The following is a 25,208-nucleotide window of genomic DNA, read 5'->3' on the forward strand; positions in this document are numbered from 1 at the left end:
CAGCATTGGGGCCCCCTGCAAACCTCAGAACAGCATTCCGACATCTTAATAAGGAATCGTTCAGGACCCTGTACACCGTGTACGTTAGGTCCACATTGGAGTATGTCACCAGTTTGGAACCCACCCAGCCAAACACGTAAAGAAACTAGAGAAAGTACAAAGGTTTGCAACAAGACTAGTCCCAGAGATAAGGGTATGTCCTACGAGGGAGGTTAAAGGGAAAACGACCTGACACTGGAGGACAGGAGAATAGGGGACATATTTAAAAACATACAAATACTGGAGGAATTGATAAGGTGGACAAAAGGCAGAATGTTCCAGAGATGGGACACAGCAACAAGGGGACACAGTTGGAGTTGAAGACACAGATGAATTACAGGGATGTTAGGAGTATTTGTTCAGTCACAGAGTATTCAGGAAGTGGAATAGTTTGGGGGAACGATGTAGGGGAGGCAGGATCCAAAACATAGCTTTAAGCAGAGGGTAGGGATAAACCCTACGGTTCAGGAGAGGGGCCTAGTGGCGACCAGTGAAGAGGAGGGCCGGGAGCTGGACTCGCCCCCCGGCAGCCCCAAATCTGGGTGGGGCAACCGGGGTAGTACACACACACAGACACACAAAAAGAACACACACACACGAAAAACCATTAAAAACCAATTTTTAATAATTTTAAAAATAATACACACAATAATAATAAAATTACCACACAACACACACAAAACACACACACAACAAAACCACACACACTTTAATACACACACACACACAAAACAAAACACACACACACAGACACACAAACAAAAACCCACAAACACACCCAAAATTTTGAAAATAAAAACAAAAAAAAATGCACACTTTACGCACGCACAAAAACAATAAAAATAACATTACACAAACACAAAATTTACACAAAATTACACAAAACACAAAATACACCAACAAATACACACACACTACAAAATTATTATTACGTTAATTACACACACCAAAACATTACAAAAATTTAATTTTTAAAAATAAAAAATTACAATACACACACACACACACACTTTAAATAAAATAAATAAACAAATTAAATAATAATTTTAAAAATAATTAAAAAATTAATAATAAACAACGCACACAAAAACACTACACCAAACACACACAAAAACAAACACACACATCCAGGAAGAGGCGGGGGGGACGGGACCCGACCCCGAAACCCCAACCAGGTGAGTAAAACCCAGGGTGAGACACACACACCACACACACATTCACCAAAAACAGGGCACAGAAACAAAATAATCATTTTTAATTAAAAACCAACAAAACACACAAAACCCAGGCACACACAAAATTTGGCCACACACACACACAGAAGGGTTAGACCGGAAGGCCCCTTGTTTGCAGATGAGGGAAGTTAATGAGGAGAATTAAATCAGATGGGGGACCCAGAAGGGACTTCAAAGAGACTCGGGACAGACTGACACCTGGTCCAGCAAAGATTTCCCTAAATTTTAATCCTGCCAAATGCAAAGTAAATGAAGATGGGGAAAGGGGCACAAAAAGACCACAGACAGAGTATAGGCTAGGTGGCCAAAGACTGCAAACCTCACTGAAGGAGAAAGATTTTGGGGGGGTGAGATAAAAAGGGGAAGCGTCCCGGGAAGCACACATCAATCAGATAATTGCTGCAGCATAGGGCGCCTGGAAAACCTGAGAACAGCATTGGATCCCCAGTAAGGAATCTTTCGGACACTGTACACCGTGTATGTCAGGCCCGTATGCAGCACCTGTTTGGAACCCGCCCCCTTGAAAAAAGCACGTCAAGAAACTAGAGAAAGTAAAAAAGGTTTGCGACAAGGTTAGTTCCAGAGAAAGGGGGGAATGTCCATGAAGAAAGTTTAAAGGGGGAAATGGGGTTTGACGACACTGGGGGTACAGGAGGGTCGGGGGAAAATTTTGATAACGACATATAAAAATTCTGCGTGGAATAAAAAGGTGGACAAAGACAGGATGTTCCAGGGGGGGGAACAGAAACAAGAGGCCACAATTGGAAGGGGGAAAAAATGAGCCCGAGAGATATTAGGAAGTATTTCTTCAGTCATAGGGGGTTGTCGGGGCAGGAAATATTCGGGAAAAGGGACGTAGGAAACGGGAAAACCATACACAGTTTTAAGACGAGGTTTGATAAAGCTCATGGAGGGGGGAGAGGGGGCCTAGTAGCAACCGGTGAAGAGGCGGGGCCAGGAGCTAAGACTCGACCCCTGCAACCACAAATAGGTGAGTACAAATAGGTGAGTACACACATACACACACACACACTACACACACACACACATGCACACACACACACACACACACACACACACACACACACACACACACTACACACACATACACACACACACACACACACTCCCGCCGAGGCAGGGAGACGAGGAAAAGAAGAAACGATTGCTTTTCTACCGGCAATTTATAGTCGCCTCTTACGACACGCATGGCTTACGCAGGAAGGATTCTTCTCCACTTTTCCACTTCCGAATAAGTAAAACTTGAGATTTTGGCTGAAATAGGAACGCTTCCCTTTCCGAATAAGGCAAGCGAAAATTTGTGTATGCAATAATTTCGCAAAAATCATTCTAAACCAAACGAAAAAGAATATATTTCATTGCGTTTGTTTATTATTAAATTATTGTAAACTTATCTAAACTATATTTAGTTAGATTAGACTAAATTAAATTGTGCTTGTTATAATAAGGTTCGGTAAGTTATTTTAAATTTCTTTTGGTACAAAATTATTAATTTTTATATTAACATGAATGGAAAAAGATATATATCTTTAAACGTTTAAGAGAAAATTTTAGAAAGGACTTAATTTTAAATAAGTTCTTGCTAAATGACTAAAACTGAACTTTTCCAAAAAAATTCTTTTTTGGATTAATAGAAATATTTTTCATTGAATATGGCGTAACAATTATTATTTTGGTACCAAACCTAACTTAGGAATTTCCCGTAACATTATTTTTTTCAACCATATTTTGCTAAATATATGACAGATCATTTTAAATTAATTTAGTATTAATTAAAATTCAATATATATGTTTTGTCGTTATACTCACATTGATTTTCGCAGATTTGCTGCATTTTTTTTCACTCTGCCTATTTGGCAGAAATAACTCTTACTTTTTAGATTCCGCTTATTTGGCACGACATATGTATATGGTGCTACAGAAATTTGCCTAGTGTTACAAACAGGTGCCTGGTGTTACAAACAGGTGCCTGGTGTTACAAACAGGTGCCTGGTGTTACAAACAGGTGCCTGGTGTTACAAACAGGTGCCTGATATTACAAACAGGTGCCTGGTGTTACAAACAGGTGCCTGGTGTTACAAACAGGTGCCTGGTATTACAAACAGGTGCCTGGTGTTACAAACAGGTGCCTGGTATTACAAACAGATGCCTGGTGTTACAAACAGGTGCCTGGTGTTACAAACAGGTGCCTGGTATTACAAACAGGTGCCTGGTGTTACAAACAGGTGCCTGGTGTTACAAACAGGTGCCTGGTGTTACAAACAGGTGCCTTGTATTACAAACAGTTGCCTAGTGTTATAAACAGGTGTATGGTGTTACAAACAGGTGCCTGGTGTTACAAACAGGTGTCTGGTGTTACAAACAGGTGCCTGGTGTTGCAAACAGGTGCCTGGTGTTACAGACAGGTGTCTCGTGTTACAAACAGGTGCCTGGTATTACAAACAGGTGCCTGGTGCTTCAAACAGGTGCCTGGTGTTACAAACAGGTGCCTGGCGTTACAAACAGGTGTCTGGTGTTACAAACAGGTGCCTGGTGTTACAAACAGGTGCCTGGTGTTACAAACAGGTGCCTGGTGTTACAAACAGGTGCCTGGTGTTACAAACACGTGCCTTGTATTACAAACAGTTGCCTAGTGTTATAAACAGGTGCCTGCTGTTACAAACAGGTGCCTGGTGTTACAAACAGGTGTCTGGTGTTACAAACAGGTGCCTGGTGTTGCAAACAGGTGCCTGGTGTTACAGACAGGTGTCTCGTGTTACAAACAGGTGCCTGGTATTACAAACAGGTGCCTGGTGCTTCAAACAGGTGCCTGGTGTTACAAACAGGTGCCTGGCGTTACAAACAGGTACCTGGTGTTACAAACCGGTGCCTGGTGTTACAAACAGGTGCCTGGTGTTACAAACAGGTGGTGTTACAAACAGGCGCCTGGTATTACAAACAGGTGCCTGGTGTTACAAACAGGTGCTTGGTGTTACAAACAGGTGCCTGGTGTTACAAACAGGTGCCTGGTGTTACAAACAGGTGCCTGGTATTACAAACAGGTGCCTGGTGTTACAAACAGGTGCCTGGTGTTACAAACAGGTGCCTGGTATTACAAACAGGTGCCTGGTGTTACAAACAGGTGCCTGGTATTACAAACAGATGCCTGGTGTTACAAACAGGTGCCTGGTGTTACAAACAGGTGCCTGGTGTTACAAACAGGTGCCTGGTGTTACAAACAGGTGCCTGGTGTTACACACAGGTGCCTGGTGTTACACACAGGTGCCTGGTGTTGCAAACAGGTGCCTGGTGTTACAAACAGGTGCCTGGTGTTACAAACAGGTGCCTGGTGTTGCAAACAGGTGCCTGGTGTTACAAACAGGTGCCTGGTGTTACACACAGGTGCCTGGTGTTACACACAGGTGCCTGGTGTTGCAAACAGGTGCCTGGTGTTACAAACAGGTGCCTGGTGTTACAAACAGGTGCCTGGTGTTGCAAACAGGTGCCTGGTGTTACAAACAGGTGCCTGGTGTTACAAACAGGTGCCTGGTGTTACAAACAGGTGCCTGGTGTTTCAAACAGGTGCCTGGTGTTACAAACAGGTGCCTGGTGTTACAAACAGGTGCCTGGTGTTACAAACAGGTGCCTGATATTACAAACAGGTGCCTGGTGTTACAAACAGGTGCCTGGTGTTACAAACAGGTGCCTGGTATTACAAACAGTTGCCTGGTGTTACAAACAGGTGCCTGGTATTACAAACAGATGCCTGGTGTTACAAACAGGTGCCTGGTGTTACAAACAGGTGCCTGGTGTTACAAACAGGTGCCTGGTGTTACAAACAGGTGCCTGGTGTTACACACAGGTGCCTGGTGTTACAAACAGGTGCCTGGTGTTACAAACAGGTGCCTGGTGTTACAAACAGGTGCCTGGTGTTACAAACAGGTGCCTGGTGTTACAAACAGGTGCCTGGTGTTACAAACAGGTGCCTGGTGTTACAAACAGGTGCCTGGTGTTACAAACAGGTGCCTGGTGTTACAACCAGGTGCCTGGTGTTACAAACAGGTGCCTGGTGTTACAAACAGGTGCCTGGTGTTACAAACAGGTGCCTGGTGTTACAAACAGGTGCCTGGTGTTACAAACAGGTGCCTGGTGTTATATGAAGCTGCTTTTATATAAAACTGACATTACATAAAGCTTGACTAAAGCTTGAACTACAGTAAGCTTAGCAGCAATAAATGAATCTTAAGTGTTACATATGCTGTATAGTCCTTGTGGCTTAGCGCTTCTTTTTTTATTATAATAATAATAATAATAATAATAAGTGTTACATATATCTTGTGTTGCCTAAAGCTTGCGTAACACAATTCTTAAATTGCATTAAGAAAAACAGCATTAAGCTGCATTTCCTGAAATTTGAGATACATGAGCATTTCTTCAGTAACGTGGCGCTTAACTATACCATGATAAATTTGAGTCATGTTTTAATGACTGCGATATATTCTATGTACTGGACATACATAGAATCGATATTTGCAGTCGGAGGATGAAGCCTGCACCATTATTGACGCTGTCTCACACGGGTTTGCCGCTTTATGGAACACAGTATCAAATGACTGCTTTACATTTAAGCAGGAAACATGCGTAATGGCGGCCATTATCTTGGGTAATACTCACGGTGTTTGCGCATATCAGCGAAGTGGAGCTCGGAGGGAAGCGTACCCTTACTGAGGAGTTCCTCGGCCTCGTTCCTTCAGCGTCCCTCGTCAGGAGAAGCTGAGAGGGGAGTACAAAGTCAAGGAAGTTTTCGCCTACTCCTTTTCAGCGTCCCTCGCCAGGAAAAGCTGAGAGGAAACTAGAAAGTCAAGGAAGAGTCTTGGGTTGCCTCTCTTCAGCGTACCTCGTCTAGAAGAGCTGGGAGAGAAACTGAGGCTCATGCAAGAATATTTCTATTACTTTCCTCCGCAGTTCCTTATCAGAGTCACCACTGTCACTGTAGAGAGCTCGTTCATTATAACATAAAGGACCTCTCGTAAATAAAAAAGATGATTAGGTTTGAAGAATACCATTTACATCAGGTGGGAGAGACTAGAAATTGACTTCAGACATTTCTGAAGTGCATTTCACCGATTCGGTGGCAAATCAATCACCATCATTATCAGGAAACATTTCTGGAATATGACATAATAATGTACTAACCAAAATAAATAAGTGTAAGCGTAATAACATTAGCAAAACATGAAACTTCAGTTGCATTAGCACATACAGGAACACGCTTCCAGCTGATGCGCTGTAGATCTGTTGTTTATACACCAACAATTCTCGAGAAAAGAAATGCATTCGTTTTATTTCCTCTGCCGCTCATGGGAATTCGATATCACACACTGGCTGCTCCATCAGTTTTCCCTGTGCAAATTGCAAAAAATCAATAAAAAAATAACTGCTCTTTTTATATCACAGGAGATAAATATTTTTTTGCCCAGGCGTGTTGGAGGCTCGCAGGGGTAGAGTTGGGGGCGCACACTCCGTGTGCCTTACATCTTCAAATCGGATTAGCTGGAAATAATCGAATTCCTATCTTGCTGGTGGTTGGTGGGGATGAGCTAGAAAGTTATGGGTAGTGTGTGGGGTGTTGTTAGTGGTGTGTGGGTTGTTGGTGGGGGGGTGTGGGTTGTTGTTAGTGGTGTGTGGGTTGTTGGTGGTGGTGTGTGGGGTGTTGTTAGTGGTGTGTGGGTTGTTGGTGGGAGTGTGTGGGTTGTTGGTGGTGGTGTGTGGGTTGTTGGTGGTGGTGTGTGGGTTGTTGGTGGTGGTGTGTGGGTTGTTGGTGGTGGTGTGCGGGTTGTTGGTGGTGGTGTGTGGGGTGTTGTTAGTGGTGTGTGGGTTGTTGGTGGGAGTGTGTGGGTTGTTGGTGGTGGTGTGTGGGTTGTTGGTGGTGGTGTGTGGGTTGTTGGTGGTGGTGTGTGGGTTGTTGGTGGTGGTGTGTGGGTTGTTGGTGGTGGTGTGTGGGTTGTTGTTAGTGGTGTGTGGGTTGTTGGTGGTGGTGGTGTGTGGGTTGTTGGGTTGTTGTGGTGGTGTGGGGTTGTTGGTGGTGGTTGTGGGGTGATTGTTGGTGGTGGTTGTGGGGTGGTTGTTGGTGGTGGTTGTGGGGTGATTGTTGGTGGTGGTTGTGGGGTGGTGGTGTGTGGGTTGTGGTGTGGTGTTGGTGGTGGTCTGTGGGGTGTTGTTAGTGGTGTGTGGGTTGTTGTTAGTGGTGTGTGGGTTGTTGATGGGAGTGTGTGGGTTGTTGTTAGTGGTGTGTGGGTTGTTGGTGGTGGTGTGTGGGGTGTTGTTAGTGGTGTGTGGGTTGTTGGTGGGAGTGTGTGGGTTGTTGGTGGTGGTGTGTGGGTTGTTGGTGGTGGTGTGTGGGTTGTTGGTGGTGGTGTGTGGGTTGTTGGTGGTGGTGTGTGGGTTGTTGGTGGTGGTGTGTGGGTTGTTGTTAGTGGTGTGTGGGTTGTTGGTGGTGGTGTGTGGGTTGTTGGTGGTGGTGTGTGGGTTGTTGGTGGTGGTGTGTGGGTTGTTGGTGGTGGTGTGTGGGGTGTTGTTAGTTGTGTGTGGGTGGTTTGTGGTGGTGTGTGGGTTGTTGTTGGTGGTGTGTGGGTTGTTGTTAGTGGTGTGTGGGTTGTTGGTGGGGGTGTGTGGTTGTTGGTGGTGGTGTGTGGGTTGTTGGTGGTGGTGTGTGGGTTGTTGGTGGTGGTGTGTGGGGTGTTGGTGGTGGTGTGTGGGTTGTTGGTGGGAGTGTGTGGGTTGTTGGTGGTGGTGTGTGGGTTGTTGGTGGTGGTGTGTGGGGTGTTGTTAGTGGTGTGTGGGTTGTTGGTGGGGGTGTGTGGGTTGTTTGTGGTGGTGTGTGGGTTGTTGGTGGTGGTGTGTGGGTTGTTGGTGGGGGTGTGTGGGTTGTTGGTGGGGGTGTGTGGGGTGTTGTTAGTGGTGTATGGGTTGTTGGTGGGGGTGTGTGGGTTGTTGGTGGTGGTGTGTGGGTTGTTGGTGGTGGTGTGTGGGTTGTTGGTGGGGGTGTGTGGGTTGTTGGTGGGAGTGTGTGGGTTGTTGGTGGTGGTGGTGTGTGGGTTGTTGGTGGGGGTGTGTGGGTTGTTGGTGGTGGTGTGTGGGTTGTTGGTGGTGGTGTGCGGGTTGTTGGTGGTGGTGTGTGGGGTGTTGTTAGTGGTGTGTGGGTTGTTGGTGGGAGTGTGTGGGTTGTTGGTGGTGGTGTGTGGGTTGTTGGTGGTGGTGTGTGGGTTGTTGGTGGTGGTGTGTGGGTTGTTGGTGGTGGTGTGTGGGTTGTTGGTGGTGGTGTGTGGGTTGTTGTTAGTGGTGTGTGGGTTGTTGGTGGTGGTGTGTGGGTTGTTGGTGGTGGTGTGTGGGTTGTTGGTGGTGGTGTGTGGGTTGTTGGTGGTGGTGTGTGGGTTGTTGGTGGTGGTGTGTGGGTTGTTGGTGGTGGTGTGTGGGTTGGTGGTGGTGGTGTGTGGGTTGTTGGTGGTGGTCTGTGGGGTGTTGTTAGTGGTGTGTGGGTTGTTGTTAGTGGTGTGTGGGTTGTTGATGGGAGTGTGTGGGTTGTTGTTAGTGGTGTGTGGGTTGTTGGTGGTGGTGTGTGGGGTGTTGTTAGTGGTGTGTGGGTTGTTGGTGGGAGTGTGTGGGTTGTTGGTGGTGGTGTGTGGGTTGTTGGTGGTGGTGTGTGGGTTGTTGGTGGTGGTGTGTGGGTTGTTGGTGGTGGTGTGTGGGTTGTTGGTGGTGGTGTGTGGGTTGTTGTTAGTGGTGTGTGGGTTGTTGGTGGTGGTGTGTGGGTTGTTGGTGGTGGTGTGTGGGTTGTTGGTGGTGGTGTGTGGGTTGTTGGTGGTGGTGTGTGGGGTGTTGTTAGTGGTGTGTGGGTTGTTTGTGGTGGTGTGTGGGTTGTTGGTGGTGGTGTGTGGGTTGTTGTTAGTGGTGTGTGGGTTGTTGGTGGGGGTGTGTGGGTTGTTGGTGGTGGTGTGTGGGTTGTTGGTGGTGGTGTGTGGGTTGTTGGTGGTGGTGTGTGGGGTGTTGTTAGTGGTGTGTGGGTTGTTGGTGGGAGTGTGTGGGTTGTTGGTGGTGGTGTGTGGGTTGTTGGTGGTGGTGTGTGGGGTGTTGTTAGTGGTGTGTGGGTTGTTGGTGGGGGTGTGTGGGTTGTTTGTGGTGGTGTGTGGGTTGTTGGTGGTGGTGTGTGGGTTGTTGGTGGGGGTGTGTGGGTTGTTTGTGGGGGTGTGTGGGGTGTTGTTAGTGGTGTTTGGGTTGTTGGTGGGGGTGTGTGGGTTGTTGGTGGTGGTGTGTGGGTTGTTGGTGGTGGTGTGTGGGTTGTTGGTGGGGGTGTGTGGGTTGTTGGTGGGAGTGTGTGGGTTGTTGGTGGTGGTGGTGTGTGGGTTGTTGGTGGGGGTGTGTGGGGTGTTGTTAGTGGTGTGTGGGTTGTTGCTGGGGGTGTGTGGGTTGTTGGTGGTGGTGTGTGGGTTGTTGGTGGTGGTGTGTGGGGTGTTGTTAGTGGTGTGTGGGTTGTTGGTGGGGGTGTGTGGGTTGTTGGTGGTGGTGTGTGGGTTGTTTGTGGGGGTGTGTGGGGTGTTGTTAGTGGTGTGTGGGTTGTTGGTGGGGGTGTGTGGGTTGTTGGTGGGGGTGTGTGGGTTGTTTGTGGGGGTGTGTGGGTTGTTGGTGGGGGTGTGTGGGTTGTTGTTAGTGGTGTGTGGGTTGTTGGTGGGGATGTGTGGGTTGTTGTTAGTGGTGTGTGGGTTGTTGGTGGGGGTGTGTGGGTTGTTGGTGGGGGTGTGTGGGGTGTTGTTAGTGGTGTGTGGGTTGTTGGTGGGGGTGTGTGGGGTGTTGTTAGTGGTGTGTGGGTTGTTGGTGGGGGTGTGTGGGTTGTTGTTAGTGGTGTGTGGGTTGTTGGTGGGGGTGTGTGGGTTGTTGTTGGTGGTGTGTGGTTTGTTGGTGGTGGTGTGTGGGTTGTTGGTGGTGGTGTGTGGGGTGTTGTTAGTGGTGTTTGGGTTGTTGGTGGGGGTGTGTGGGTTGTTGGTGGTGGTGTGTGGGTTGTTGGTGGTGGTGTGTGGGGTGTTGTTAGTGGTGTGTGGGTTGTTGGTGGTGGTGTGTGGGTTGTTGGTGGTGGTGTGTGGTGTGTTGTTAGTGGTGTGTGGGTTGTTGGTGGTTGTGTGTGGGTTGTTGTTAGTGGTGTGTGAGTTGTTGGTGGGGGTGTGTGGGTTGTTGTTAGTGTCAGCATAGTTGCTGATCCCTGTATTCCCAGTATTATATAGCATAGCATATTAGTATCATCCCTGTGCTTTAGACACGAGATCCCTCGTAGGCCTGGCTTGGTGTGACGTCACGGGATGCACACGAGGAGGCCCATTCCTCTGTCCCGGCCTCACTCGGCGGCAGACCTTAGAGGCGTGAACAGGCTAGACACCGGGCTCCATCTCTCATCTCAGTCTGACAATACATTTACCATCCTACAAGTGTGTCTACTTTCAACCTACGATATCTCCATTCAAGAACCCCTTACGACAAATGGTGACAGCGGTGAGCCTGTAATTCTGACGATTACAGCGATTTCTGGAGATAAAGTGTCGACCAGCAAGACGGCCATTTCGTGTTACCAGTAGGCCTACCGAGGTTCACCCCATCCAGCTACCTCGAGCCAGCTACTCTACCAGCTTCTACATTATTCACTGGTCAGTCTCTTTGTATTAGTGGTTATCTGCTTTTGCATTACTCCCGAGGGGTTGACCCGAGTTTGCAAAATAAGCCAGCTTCCAGTCTGTGGTGGGGGAGTCAGAACACCCGAGTCCAGTCCAGCCTAGCCTACTCCATCCAATTATTTTGCCTGCCAAGCCAGCTTCCACCCCTGCTGTGCTCATCGTGTGAAGTTATCAAGCTATTCTGTGTGAAGGGTTAAGATAAGCCAGCTAGCAACTAACCCAGGTGTCTTACCCCAGTACTCAAGCAAGCCACATGAGTAGCCTTCATCGCTTGTGATTCAAGTTCCAAGCATTCTGAGTGCTCCTTGTCATCCTTGTGGTGTTGTAGTATTTCGTGGGTTTATTTTAAGCCAGTCGGCAGTGTGGGTTTTCTCAGTGAGGCTTACGACGTTCAACCCATAAGCCCAGCCACTCACGATCACGTGTGTCGCACCATTGCCGGTCTCAGACGCCTCGCTCAGCCATTCCCCACAAACCCAACTACAGTCGGCCATTACATCTCACCTACCTCATCAGTGTTTTGGTGCACTGCTAAGGGTTGTAGCACCATATTTTAAGGACCACATAGGGGGTCAAGAGCTAGAGAGTGGCGCGCCATCTTTAAAAGCCTCCTATGTGTTGTCTCTCGCCGATTTAAGCGCAATTCTACGATCATCTGTGCAGAGGACAGCAGCAAGACGATATAAGCAATCCATCAATCTCATTTTTTCAAGTGTTACAGCTATAATATTTTTTTTTTTGAGACATTTGCGAGTGTTGAGACAATTCTTTTGTGTTCCCAGTGAATTTTTCTCTTAGTGTCATTCAGTGACTCTTGATCAGACTCTGTTTATCATGTACTGATTGCATTCATTTCTTTTAATCTCCTTAATTCAGTGTTAATTTTCGTGCATTATTGTATATCTGTTGTGTTGTGTATCTTTTTATACACTTGAAGTAAGTACTTAGTGTTTCCTTTGTTGTGTGTGCAACATATGAGCAGTATAGAACTTGTGTTTAAACTTCAGAATTCCAGTGAATTAATTCAGTAATTTTTCACCTCATATTCTGCATCACAACTCAGTGTTGTCTGTTATTTTTTCTTCCCAGCATTTGTGTAATTTTTATTTTTGTTCCCTGTGTGTTGAACATTCTTGTGTTCATATTCCTTTATTCAGCCAGTGTTTAATTTGTCTTATTTCCACAGACAATAGTGCCATTTTTAAAGTCCCAGCAAGAGCTCACATTTACAAAATTTTTCACACATCAAGTTTCATTGCAAGAAAATTCTAGTACTGTGTTTATATTGATGTTTTGTGTTCTGCATCACTGTAAGTGTTGTATTTCTTTTTGTTGTGTGTTTTTTTGCACCTATTAATTTTTTTTTTTCATATTATATTGAACAAATTCACTCTTAGTACAATTTTTAAGTTCTCCTTTTAAAGTAAATTGTTCTTTTGCTTGTTGTTTAAGTGCAGTTAAGAGTTAAAGTGTTCATTCCTTGATATATTTCTTTTCTTGTGTGTTATAATTTTTATTATTGCACATTGACTCATTTTGCAATAATTCTTGTGCAAATATTGTGTTGCTATTAAAGTTTTTTCTTGCAGAAAATTTTATGCAGTGTTGTGCAATACAGTTTATTACAGTGCAGTTTCTTATGCTCTGTTCTGTGCATAGTATTTTATTCTGTCTGTCAATTTATTTTATTTTTCAGTGAATTGTGTGTTTGTTTTAATTTTTGCACAAGTTTATTGAGTCAATTTTATTATTTTATTGTGTATTTTCCTTGTTGCATTGAAAGTAAAGACAACTCACTGTGCCATTTATTCAATTTAAAGTAAAAGTTGAGCATATTAGATTTGAGCAAAGTACAAGTTCTCTTGATTTTCAGTGTTTGTTAAGTTGCATATTATTCTTGTGTGAGTTCTTTGCTTACTGTGTAACTTGTCAATTTTTAATTACTTATGCAGAATAGTTAAGCATTTTTTTCCATTTAAGCTTACTGTGTCATTCTCTCTATTTTTTTCTTGACTTATGCCCTTCAGTATTTTCACTGAGAAGATGTCCCAGTCACTTTTGAAAGTTCACTTAGTGTATCATTCCAGTCAAAGTCAATATGAATCAGTCCACAGTACCAAAATTCCCTTACTGACTGAAAGACAATACCTAGCCCTTGAGCAATGTGTTTGTTCTCACAGCTTGTATCTGAGATTTGTTAAAGTGCTGCGAAATGTGAAGTTCAGATTAAGTTCCTATAGATCCGTGAATTACTTATTAACGTAGCCGAGCGGTCAGGCACTAGTAATTCTGTCATTCCCGTCTGTGTTCCACCTATACCTTCAGACTTGCAGGATAGTGTTCCGTTGCCTCAAGTGTCCGGGGACACTCAGACAGCCTTGAGTGCACAGCCTATCCCTGCAATGACTGCTAGTTCGAGTAGTAGTTTCTCCACAGGGGATGCCTTGTCAGATAACGATTACTTGCAACTAGTAATGCCATCTCTTGTTGATGTGACATGCTGTCTGCAGAAAGACGTCTCTGTTACAGCTAGTGTTCTCACTAGAGTGTCTGTTGTTGTTCCTAATGTTCCAGATGGTGATCCCATCCTAGTTGACAGTAATCAGTGCATTGTAAGAAGTTATTTCTCGAATAACTTTCACATGTTAACGTTTGTAAGTGTAGTTTCTTTATAGCTGATACCTCGTGTCACTGTGTGCGACTCAGATTGAATATCAGCATTGTTCACCGTGTTCATTTCTTTTCTCCTGTGCTTGCAGTTGAGATAGTAGATTCGTTCTCCCTTGCTCATATTGCGTGTTATAGCGTTAATTTTTTCAACCGGGGGGAGTCATCCACTCCACCGAGTTTGTTCTTTCCTCCAGTAAGGAAGAACTGATACCTTTATTCCAGAACAAACAGCCTACTGGAAGGTTAGCCAGATGGTCCTTGACTATCCAAGAGTTCAATCCCACTTTTGAACATTTACCTGGCAAGTCAAATGTAGTCGCAGATGCTTTATCGCGACACGTTAGTGTAGTTACTGCAGATCCTCCATTTACTGTCGAGGATGTCAAAACTGCACAAAGAATAGATCCCATGTGGTCTGGTGTGATTCGATTCCTGCTCCAGGAAGAGCTTATTCTTACTGTGAAGCCACCAGTACCCATTAGTGACTTTGTAATGAGCCAAGAATTACTGTATCGAATAGTCGAGTTGAGTACTCCTAGCAGACGAGTTAGTAATTCCACAGTCACTAGTGATTGTAGTTGTATCTTTTGTAGATACTCGTTCAGATCTCTCTCAGTCAAGGCATGTGTTAACCATTGCAGAGGAATTCAATCCTCCCAGAGATGATAACCATTCTGCATACGTAAACCTTACCCTCGCAGAATTGGGTTTAAATGTACATAGTCTGTATAATTAGATGTCCGAGATGAATGAAATTAATAACTGTGTGTTTTATTATTAGCTGATCAGTTTGTCAGAAATTTTCGTGTTCACGTTCCCTCCGTATTCTGAGAATTAACAGTCTAGATTTGAGTGCACCGAATCTGCCTTTCTGTTAAACACTTCTTTGTATATATTTATTCTTCCTCAGAATCCGTAGAGTGCATGAATACAGATCGATCGATCAATTCCATCCATATTGTATAATGATTTGTTCTTATAGTTTGTAATGATTACGTTAACACCCATTACGTCAAAATCATGTTGTACCATCCATTAGTTCTAAGTTATACATGAATTTGTTATTGTATAGAATCAGCCCAGATCCGCCTGCCTGTTCAGCCTATAGTATAGTAGTGTATGTCGGGACGACATACGTAACATGACCGAGCTGTCAGCATAGTTGCTGATCCCTGTATTCCCAGTATTATATAGCATAGCATATTAGTATCATCCCTGTGCTTTAGACACGAGATCCCTCGTAGGCCTGGCTTGGTGTGACGTCACGGGATGCACACGAGGAGGCCCATTCCTCTGTCCCGGCCTCACTCGGCGGCAGACCTTAGAGGCGTGAACAGGCTAGACACCGGGCTCCATCTCTCATCTCAGTCTGACAATACATTTACCATCCTACAAGTGTGTCTACTTTCAACCTACGATATCTCCATTCAAGAACCCCTTACGACATTAGTGGTGTGTGGGTTGTTGGTGGGGGTGTGTGGGTTGTTGTTAGTGGTGTGTGGGTTGTTGGTGGGGGTGTGTGGGGTGTTGTTAGTGGTGTGTGGGTTGTTGGTGGGGGTGTGTGGGGTGTTGTTAGTGGTGTGTGGGTTGTTGGTGGGGGTGTGTGGGGTGTTGTTAGTGGTGTGTGGGTTGTTGGTGGGGGTGTGTGGGTTGTTGTTGGTGGTGTGTGGGTTGTTGGTGGTGGTGTGTGTGGTGTTGTTAGTGGTGTGTGGGTTGTTGGTGGGGGTGTGTGGGTTGTTGGTGGTGGTGTGTGGGTTGTTGGTGGTGGTGTGTGGGTTGTTGGTGGTGGTGTGTGGTGTGTTAGTGGTGTGTGGGTTGTTGGTGGGGATGTGTGGGTTGTTGTTGGTGGTGTGTGGGTTGTTGCTGGTGGTGTGTGGGTTGTTGGTGGTGGTGTGTGGGTTGTTGGTGGTGGTATGTGGGGTGTTGTTAGTGGTGTGTGGGTTGTTGGTGGGGGTGTGTGGGCTGTTGTTGGTGATGTGTAGGATGTTGGTGGTGGTGTGTGGGTTGTTGGTGGCGGTGTGTGGGGTGTTGTTAGAGGTGTTTGGGTTGTTGGTGGTGGGGTGTGTGTTGTTGGTGGTGGTGTGTGGGTTGTTGGTGGTGGTGTGTGGGTTGTTGGTGGTGGTGTGTGGGTTGTTGGTGGTAGTGTGTGGGTTGTTGGTGGTGTGTGGGCTGTTGTTGGTTGTGTGTTGGTTGTTGTTGGTGGTGTGTGGGCTGTTAGTGGCGGTGTGTGGGTTGTTGTTGGTGGTGTGTGGGCTGTTGGTGGTGGTGTGTGGGTTGTTGGTGGTGGTGTGTGGTGTTGTTAGTGGTGTGTGGATTGTTGGTGGTGGTGTGTGGGTTGTTGGTAGTGGTGTGTGGTGTTGTTAATGGTGTGGGGGTTGCTGGTGGTGGTGTGTGGGTTGTTGGTGGTGGTATGTGGTGTTGTTAGTGGTGTGTGGGCTGTTGGTGGTGGTGTGTGGGTTGTTGTTGGTGGTGTATGGGTTGTTGGTGGTGATGTGTAGGTGGTGGTGGTGGTGTGTGGGTTGTTGGTGGTGGTGTGTGGGTTGTTGGTGGTGTGTGGGTTGTTGTTGGTGGTGTGTGGGTTGTTGGTGGTGGTGTGTGGTGTTGTTAGTGGTGTGTGGGTTGTTGGTGGTGGGGTGTGTGTTGTTGGTGGTGGTGTGTGGGTTGTTGGTGGTGGTGTGTGGGTTGTTGGTGGTGGTGTGTGGGTTGTTGGTGGTGGTGTGTGGGTTGTTGGTGGTTGTGTGTGGGCTGTTGTTGGTTGTGTGTGGGTTGTTGTTGGTGGTGTGTGGGCTGTTAGTGGCGGTGTGTGGGTTGTTGTTGGTGGTGTGTGGGCTGTTGGTGGTGGTGTGTGGGTTGTTGGTGGTGGTGTGTGGTGTTGTTAGTGGTGTGTGGATTGTTGGTGGTGGTGTGTGGGTTGTTGGTGGTGGTGTGTGGTGTTGTTAATGGTGTGTGGGTTGCTGGTGGTGGTGTGTGGGTTGTTGGTGGTGGTATGTGGTGTTGTTAGTGGTGTGTGGGCTGTTGGTGGTGGTGTGTGGGTTGTTGTTGGTGGTGTATGGGTTGTTGGTGGTGTTGTGTGGGCTGTTGGTGGTGGTGTGTGGGTTGTTGTTGGTGGTGTGTGGGCTGTTGGTGGTGGTGTGTTGGTTGTTGTTGTTGGTGTGTGGGTTGTTGGTGGTGGTGTGTGGGTTGTTGGTGGTGGTGTGTGGGTTGTTGTTGTTGGTGTGTGGGCTGTTAGTGGCTGTGTGTTTGTTAGTGTTGGTGGTGTGTGGGTTGTTGGTGGTGGTGTGTGGACTGTTGGTGGTGGTGTGTGGGTTGTTCGGGGTGGTGTGTGGGTTGTTGGTGGTGGTGTGTGGGCTGTTAGTGGCGGTGTGTTTGTTGGTGTTGGTGGTGTGTGGGTTGTTGGTGGTGGTGTGTGGGTTGTTGTTGGTTGTGTGTGGGCTGTTAGTGGCGGTGTGTGTGTTGTTGTTGGTGGTGTGTGGGCTGTTAGTGGCGGTGTGTGTGTTGTTGTTGGTGGTGTGTGGGCTGTTGATGGTGGTGTGTGGGTTGTTGGTGGTGGTGTGTGGGTTGTTGATGGTGGTGTGTGGGTTGTTGGTGGTGGTGTGTGGGTTGTTGGTGGTGGTGTGTGGGTTGTTGATGGTGGTGTGTGGGTTGTTGATGGTGGTGTGTGGGTTGTTGATGGTGGTGTGTGGGTTGTTGGTGGTGGTGTGTGGGTTGTTGATGGTGGTGTGTGGGTTGTTGATGGTGGTGTGTGGGTTGTTGGTGGTAGCATGTGGGTTGTTGGTGGTAGTGTTTGGGTTGTTGGTGGTGGTGTGTGGGATGGTGGTGATGTGTGGGTTGTTGGTGGTGGTGTGGGTTGTTGGTGATGTTGTGTAGTTTGTTGGTGGTGGTGTGTGGGTTGGTGGTGGTAGGTGGGTTATTAGTGGTTCTATTTGTGTTGCTGTTAGTAGTATGTGGGTTGTTGGTGGTGGTTACCTGGAGATTACCTGAAGGTTATTCCGGGGATCAACGCCCCCGCGGCCCCGTCCATGACCAGGACTCCCGATGGATCAGGGCCTGATCAACTAGGCTGTTAGTGCTGGCCGCACGCAGTCCAACGTACGAGCCACAGCCCGGCTGATCCGGCACTGACTTTAGGTATCTGTCCAGCTCTCTCTTGAAGGCAGCCAGGGGTTTATTGGCAATTCCCCTAATGCTTGATGGGAGGCTGTTGAACAGTCTTGGGCCCCGGACACTTATGGTGTTTTCCCTTAGTGTACCAATGGCGCCCCTACTTTTTATTGGGGGCATTTTGCATCGCCTGCCCAGTCTTTTACTTTCGTAGGGAGTGATTTCTGTGTGCAGATTTGGGACCATTCCTTCCAAGATTTTCCAAGTGTAGATTATGATATATCTCTCTCCTGCGTTCCAGCGAGTACAAGTCAAGTGCTTCCAAGCGTTCCCAGTAGTTAAGGTGCTTGACAGAACTTATACGTGCAGTAAAGGATCTCTGTACACTCTCTAGATCTGCGATTTCACCTGCTTTGAATGGAGATGTTAATGTACAGCAGTATTCCAGCCTAGAGAGAACAAGTGATTTGAAAAGGATCATCATTGGCTTGGCATCTCTCGTTTTGAACGTTCTCATTATCCATCCTATCATTTTCTTTGAACGTGCGATCGTGGCACTGTTGTGATCCTTGAAAGTGAGATCCTCAGACATTACTACTCCCAGGTCCCTTACATTATTTTTCCGCTCTATTGTATGGCCGGAGTCAGTAGTATACTCTGTTCTAGTTATTATCTCCTCCAGTTTTCCATAACGGAGTAGTTGGAATTTGTCCTCATTGAACATCATATTGTTTACCGTTGCCCACTGGAAAACTTTGTGTGGGATGGTGGTGATGTGTGGGTTGTTGGTGGTGGTGTGGGTTGTTGGTGATGTTGTGTAGTTTGTTGGTGTTGGTGTGTGGGTTGTTGGTGGTGATGGTGAGTGTGTTGTTGTTGTTGTTGTTGTTGTTGTTGGCGGTGGTGGTGGTGGTGGTAGTGGTGGTGGTGGTGGTGGTGGTGGTGGTGGTGGTGGTGGTGTGTGCATGTGTGTGTGTGTGTGTGTGTGTGTGTGTGTGTGTGTGTGTGTGTATGTGTGTGTGTGTGTGTGTGTACTCACCTCACCTCACCTAATTGTACTTGAAGGGGTCGAGACTCAGCTCCTACCCCCGTCTCTTCACTGAACACTAGTAGGTCCTCTCTCTCCCTGCTCCATGAGCTGCATCATACCTCGTCTTATAGCTATGTATAGTTCCTGCTTCCACTACATCTCTCGCCAGACTGTTCCATTTCCTGACCACTCTATGACTGAAGAAATGCTTCCTAACACCCCTGTGGCTCATCTGAGTCTTCAACTTCCAAGAGTGATCCCTTGTTTCTGTGTCCCCTCTCTGGAACATCTTGTCTCTGTCCACCTTGTCTATTCCACGCAGTATTTCGTATGTCGTTATCATGTCTCCCCTAACCCTCCTCTCCTCCAGTGTCGTCAGGCCTATTTCCCTCAACCTTTCTTTATAGGACATTCCCCTTAGCTCTGGAACTAACCTTGTCGCTAGCCTTTGCACATCTCTAATTTCTTAACGTGCTTTACCCGGTGCGGATTCCAAACTGGTGCTACATACTCCAGTATGGGCCTGACGTACACGGTGTACAGTGTCTTGAAAGATTCCTTACTTAGGTTTCGGAATGCTAATCTCAGGTTTGCCAGGCGCCCATATGCTGCAGCAGTTATCTGGTTGATGTGAGCTTCCGGAGAAGTGTTCGGTGTTATACTCACCCCAAGATCTTTCTCCTTGAGCGAGGTTTGCAGTCGTTGGCCACCTAGCCTATACTCTGTCTGTGGTCTTCTTTGCCCTTCTCTGATCTTCGTGACTTTGCATTTGGCAGGGTTGAATTCGAGAAGCCAGTTGCTGGGCCACGTGTCCAGCCTATCCAGGTCTCTTTGAAGGCCTGCCTGACCCTCATCTGATTTAATTCTCCTCATTAATTTCACATCATCTGTGAGCAGAGACACCTCTGAGTCTATCCCTTCCATCATGTCACTCACATATACCAAAAATAGCACTGGTCCTAGGACCAACCCCTGTGGGACCGCTGTGATATCTCATCACGCACCATGACTCGTTGTTGCCTCCCTGTCAGGTATTCTCTGATCCATTGAAGTGCCCTTCCCGTTATACACGCCTGATCCTCTAGTTTCTGCACTAATCTCTTGTGAGGAACTGTGTCGAAGGCCTGTTTGCAGTCCAAGAAGATGCAATCAACCCACCCCTCTCTCTCATCTCTTACTTCTGTTACTTTGTCATAAAATTCCAGAAGGTTTGTGACACAGGATTTGCCTTCCATGAGATCGTGCTGGTTGTCATTTATACGTTTGTTCCATTCCAGGTGCTCCACCACTCTCCTCCTGATAATTTTCTCCATGACTTTGCATACTATACACGTCAGTGACACTAGTTTGTAGTTTAGCGCCTCTTTTCTGTCTCCTTTTTTTTTAAACTGGGAACTATATTTGCCGTCTTCCATACCTCAGGTAGTTGCCCAGTTTCAAGGTATGTGTTGAAGATTATGATTAATGGGACACACAACATTTCTGCTCCCTCTCTAAGGACCCACGGGGAGATGTTGTCCGGTCCCATTGCCCTTGAGGTATCAAGGTCACATCGCAGCTTCTGCACCTCCTCCTCAGTTGTGTGTATGTCATCCAGCACTTGTTGGAGTATTCCCTGTTGGTGTCCCCCTCTGTCCTGTCTTACAGAGTCCTTCCTGTCTCCACTGTGAATACTTCCTTAAATCTCGTGTTGAGTTCCTCACATACCTCTTGATCGTTTCGTGTGAGTTCCCCACTATCTTTCCTCAGCCTGATCACCTGGTCTTTGACTGTGTGTATATATGTGTGTGTGAGTGTGTGTGTGTGTGTGTGTGTGTGTGTGTGTGTGTGTGTGTGTGTGTGTGTGTGTGTGTGTGTACTCACCTAGTTGAGGTTGCGGGGTTCGAGTCCGAGCTCCTGGCCCCGCCTCTTCACTGATCGCTACTAGGTCACTCTCCCTGAGCCGTGAGCTTTATCATACCTCTGCTTAAAGCTATGTATGGATACTGCCTCCACTACATCGCTTCCCAAACTATTCCACTTACTGACTACTCTGTGGCTGAAGAAATACTTCCTAACATCCCTGTGATTCATCTGTGTCTTCAGCTTCCAACTGTGTCCCCTTGTTACTGTGTCCAATCTCTGGAACATCCTGTCTTTGTCCACCTTGTCAATTCCTCTCAGTATTTTGTATGTCGTTATCATGTCCCCCCTATCTCTCCTGTCCTCCAGTGTCGTCAGGTTGATTTCCCTTAACCTCTCCTCGTAGGACATACCTCTTAGCTCTGGGACTAATCTTGTTGCAAACCTTTGCACTTTCTCTAGTTTCTTCACGTGCTTGGCTAGGTGTGGGTTCCAAACTGGTGCCGCATACTCCAATATGGGCCTAACGTACATGGTGTACAGGGTCCTGAATGATTCCTTATTAGTGTGTGTGTGTATGTGTGTGTGTGTGTACTCACCTAATTGTGGTTGCAGGGGTCGATACTCAGCTCCTGGCACCGCCTCTTCACTGATCGCTACTAGGTCCTCTCCCTCTCTGCTTTCTTAGCTTTGCCGTACCTCTTCTTAAAACTATGTATGATTCCTGCCTCCACTACTTCACTTGCTAGGCTATTCCACTTCCTGACGACTCTATGACTGAAGAAATACTTCCTAACGTCCCTGTGATTCGTCTGAGTCTTCAGCCCCAGGGCCCCCTTTTTTTTTCTTTTCCTTTTGGAAATCCGTTTCTGTCCATCTTGTTTTTTCCCCCGCAGATTTTGAAAGGTTACATGCCCCCCCCCTTTTTCCCTCCAGTGTCGTCAGTCCGTTTTCCCCAAAAACCCTTTTCCTCGTACAACTTTCCCCTGAGCCTGGGACTAGCCTTGAAAAAAAACCCTTGTACTTTCTCTAATTTTTGACGGGGGACCAGGTGGGTTCCAGACTGGTGCGGGAAAACTGGTAGGGGCCCAACTTTAAAAAGGGGCAGGCCCTTGAACGTTTCCCCAATTTTGGGAAAAATAAACGTTTTCCTAAAATTTCCAGGCGCCCTTTGCTGCAGCAAAGGTTAGGCCGGTGACGTCCCTGGTGTTATGGTCACCCCGGTCTTTCTCCCGAGTGAGGTCGGGCCCCCGGTCCACCAGCCAAACTCTGTCTGGGGTCTTTTTTGTCCCCCCAATTTTCTGGTTTTGCATTTGGCGGGGTTAAATTTCCCGGAGAACCCGTTTCTGACCAATGTCCACCCTTGTCCAAGTCTCTCGAACCCCTGCCTCACCCTCATCCGATTTAATTTTTCTCAACAGCTTCACATCATCTGCAAAAAGGAAAATTCAGAGTCATTCCTTCCATCATGTCGTTCGCATATACCCAAAATAGCACTGGTCCCAGAACTGCCCCCCTGTGGGACCCTTTCCCCCGTAAACAGGCGCCCACTGTGATCCCCTTTTCACGTCCCAAAGGACTCGTTGTTCCCCTCCCCAGGGGGCCCTTAAACCATTGCGGGCCCCCCCCTGTTATATGCGTCTGATTCTCCAGTTTCTGCACTAATCTCTTTTGAGGAACTGTGTAAAACCTTCCCCACATTTCGGGGAAAATGAAACCAACCTTTCCCTCTCTCCTGTCTTACTTCGTTACCTTGTCATAAAACTCCAGAAGGTTTGTGACACGGGTTTTCCCCATGAATCCATGCTTTTTTGTTTGTAATCTTTTTCCCGTCTCCAGGGTTCCACCACTTTTGATAATCCCCGACTTTCCATACTATACACGTCAAAACACTGGTCTGTAGTTTAGTCCCCTGTTTCTGTTTTTTTAAATAGGGGGGACTACATTTCTGTTTTCCCTTTTTTTCTCAGGAGTTGCCCAGTTTAAAGGGGCAAAAAAGGGTTTGGGGACGCAAGATCTCGGGTCCTTTCAAAGGCCCCAAGAGGGCCGGGTCCTATTTTTGAGGATCAAGGCCACTTAGCACCCTTTCCCTCCTCCTCGGTTGTTCGTATGTCATCCAACACTTGTTGGTATATTCCCCCTTTATGTTCCCTTTTTTTGCTGTCTTCCCAAAAGGGCCCCTTTCCCGGGGCTCCTACTGTAAAAAAATTTCCCTTAAACTTTCCCGGGGTTTTGCCTCACATAATTGGGTCATTTCTTGGATTTCCCCCCTTTCGCCTTTGCCTGATCACCTGGCCCCGACTGTTTTCTTCCTCCTGATGCGGGAACAACCTCGGGGCCGCCCACTTTTATGCTTTTTTTTCAAAGTCGCGGGCCCCCCCCCTTCCGGGATACTGATCCGGGCCCAAAATCTCCCATTTTATTTTTTTTTGTGTGTGTGTGTGTGTGTAAAAGGGGGGGGGTGTGTGTATTTTTCAATTTAAAGTTTATTCCCCAAAAAAAATTAAAGAAAAATATGTCGTGTTTTGAAAAAAATTGGGCAAAATTTTTCAACATCATGCATCTACACTAAAAAACAAATGAAAAAAACAAAACCCGAAAAAGGGGATAGCAAAAGGGGGAAACCAACTTTAAGGAAAGGGAGGCGTTTTTCCACGCAAGGGCCCCTCACCACGCGGGTCCCCTTTCGTCAAGGCCCCCACTTACGCCGGGGGCCCTCACCCGCGGCCCCCCCACCGCCGGGGGCCCCCGCCGACGCCCAAAGGTTTACCCAAAGCCCGGGCCCCACCCGCCCCGGCCTCACCTTCGCCAAGGCTCCCCCACCCAGGCGGCCCCACCACGCCGGGTTTTACCCCGCCCAAAGGCCCCCACCACGCCCGGGCCCCACCACGCCGGGCCCCCCGATTGGCCCCGGCCCACGTCAAGGCCCATCACGGCGACTTTTACCCAAAAGTTCAGCAACTTGTAAAAAATTCCGAGACCCCGGACTGAGATCAATAAATTTGGGTTTAAGATTGGAGCCGGAAAACCCCGGGGGAATTTTTCGATAATTTTAACACCGAATTGGGAATTTATTTCCCAATTAAAAACACCTGGCCCACAACAAGTAAAATTCCCCCCCCTTAAAATTTCATAAAGCGCCTTTTATTGATCAAAGATCAGGCCCGGGTTTAAAGGACAAGGGTCGAACCTCTAAAACCCTTTTCGCTAAAAGTTTTATGAAACGCCCGATTTTAAATTTTAAAAAGATCAATTCTTTCTTAATTTAACCCCCCAATTTTTGTTTACCATCCCCTGGATTCTTCTTCCCGGGGATGAAGATTTTTTTTTCTGCCCCCCCGACACCCAAAGACTCTTCCGCCCTTTTTTTTTATGTGGGGTTTTTTGGGGTTTAAATTTGTCTTCACAGACCCCCCTGCAAACGTCCATTTTCCAAACTGAATACTTTTTTTTCTCCCCTCCTTTTCAAAATATCCAAACGACTAAACTCCCCTTTTTTCCCCAACCCCCTGCTCATCCGGGTTTAACTTTTAAACCTTTTTTTTGGTGAATTGACCGTCCTCCACCCTTTTGCAGCCCCCAAAAATTTTCCCAAAAATGAACCGATCATCGGCAAAAAAAAACTGACAACCCCATTTGTATCGCCAACAACCAAACCCAAACCCTTTCTTCCCAATTCCCAAAATTTAAAAATTTGGGACAAAAATTTGTCCATGGTTTTCTTTTTCGGGAAAAAAAGTTTCTCTCCCTATCAAACCTGATTCACTAACATTATAAAAAAAAACCCAAAGTTTTTAATAATAAAATTTTTTCCCACATTTGGTCTGGCACAACCATTTTTTTGGCCTTTATTTTAATCAAAAAACCTAGATGATAAATAGTCTTTTCCCCCTTTATCGGAAAAATATTTCTTTTTTTTTTAAATGATTCAAAAAATTTAACCTTTTCAATATTTTTGTTAACCCCAAAGGGTTCCCAATAAGAAATTTCTTTTTTACTGAACTCTTCCAGTAAAAAAATGCAAACATTTCCCCCGGAAATTTAAAACGGGTTTTATTTTTTTCATTTTTCCACTTTCTCTTGTCTCAGCCAAAAAAACTATAATGACGTCACACTGGGAAAATATAAAATTTAGCTACCTGGGAGGGCCGGGGGAAAGGGGAGGGGGGGAACATCAACAAAAGAAAAAGGGGGCCAGAATATTTAAGGAGACTCAAAAAGAAATTTAACTGATATCTAGAGGCCAGAAAAAGACATCCCCCTTTTTCCCTTTTCAACAACACACACAAAACACACACTAATCACAACAACACCAAACACACACACACAAAAAAGGGGAAAAATCAGTTTTTAACCCATTTTGGAGAAGAAAAAAATTAAAGGGAAAGGGGAAGAAAGGAAGGAGTTTTAAAAATATCACAGAAATAGGTGAAGGGGATAATGAGATTTAAAAATTTAAAATGGGGGTATTTAAGGAGAGAAAACTAAATGTTTGATTCTCGGGAAAACATTTGAACAGGATCCCCCAAGAAAAACCCCGATTGAAAACTATACAAGAGGGTTCCCCAGACAGAG

At 46.5% G+C, this 25,208-nt stretch overlaps 1 protein-coding gene across 2 annotated transcripts in view; it reads right to left on the bottom strand.

Annotated features, from left to right (window-relative positions):
* Window positions 1–25,208, bottom strand: part of LOC128685081 (galactosylgalactosylxylosylprotein 3-beta-glucuronosyltransferase P) — a 278,460-nt gene that overhangs the window by 185,136 nt on the left and 68,116 nt on the right. Inside the window, exon 2 of one of the 2 annotated variants that reach the window (XM_070102969.1) lies at window positions 5,949–6,047. The exons of the other annotated variant lie outside the window; for it this stretch is intronic. Within the exon in view, the coding sequence (XP_069959070.1) occupies window positions 5,949–5,961 (13 nt within the window). The 5' untranslated portion in view covers window positions 5,962–6,047. The remainder of the gene's footprint in view (window positions 1–5,948; window positions 6,048–25,208) is intronic. 2 annotated transcript variants of the gene reach the window in all.

This window comes from Cherax quadricarinatus, chromosome 1 (assembly GCF_038502225.1).
Source record: "Cherax quadricarinatus isolate ZL_2023a chromosome 1, ASM3850222v1, whole genome shotgun sequence".
NCBI lineage: Eukaryota > Metazoa > Arthropoda > Malacostraca > Decapoda > Parastacidae > Cherax > Cherax quadricarinatus.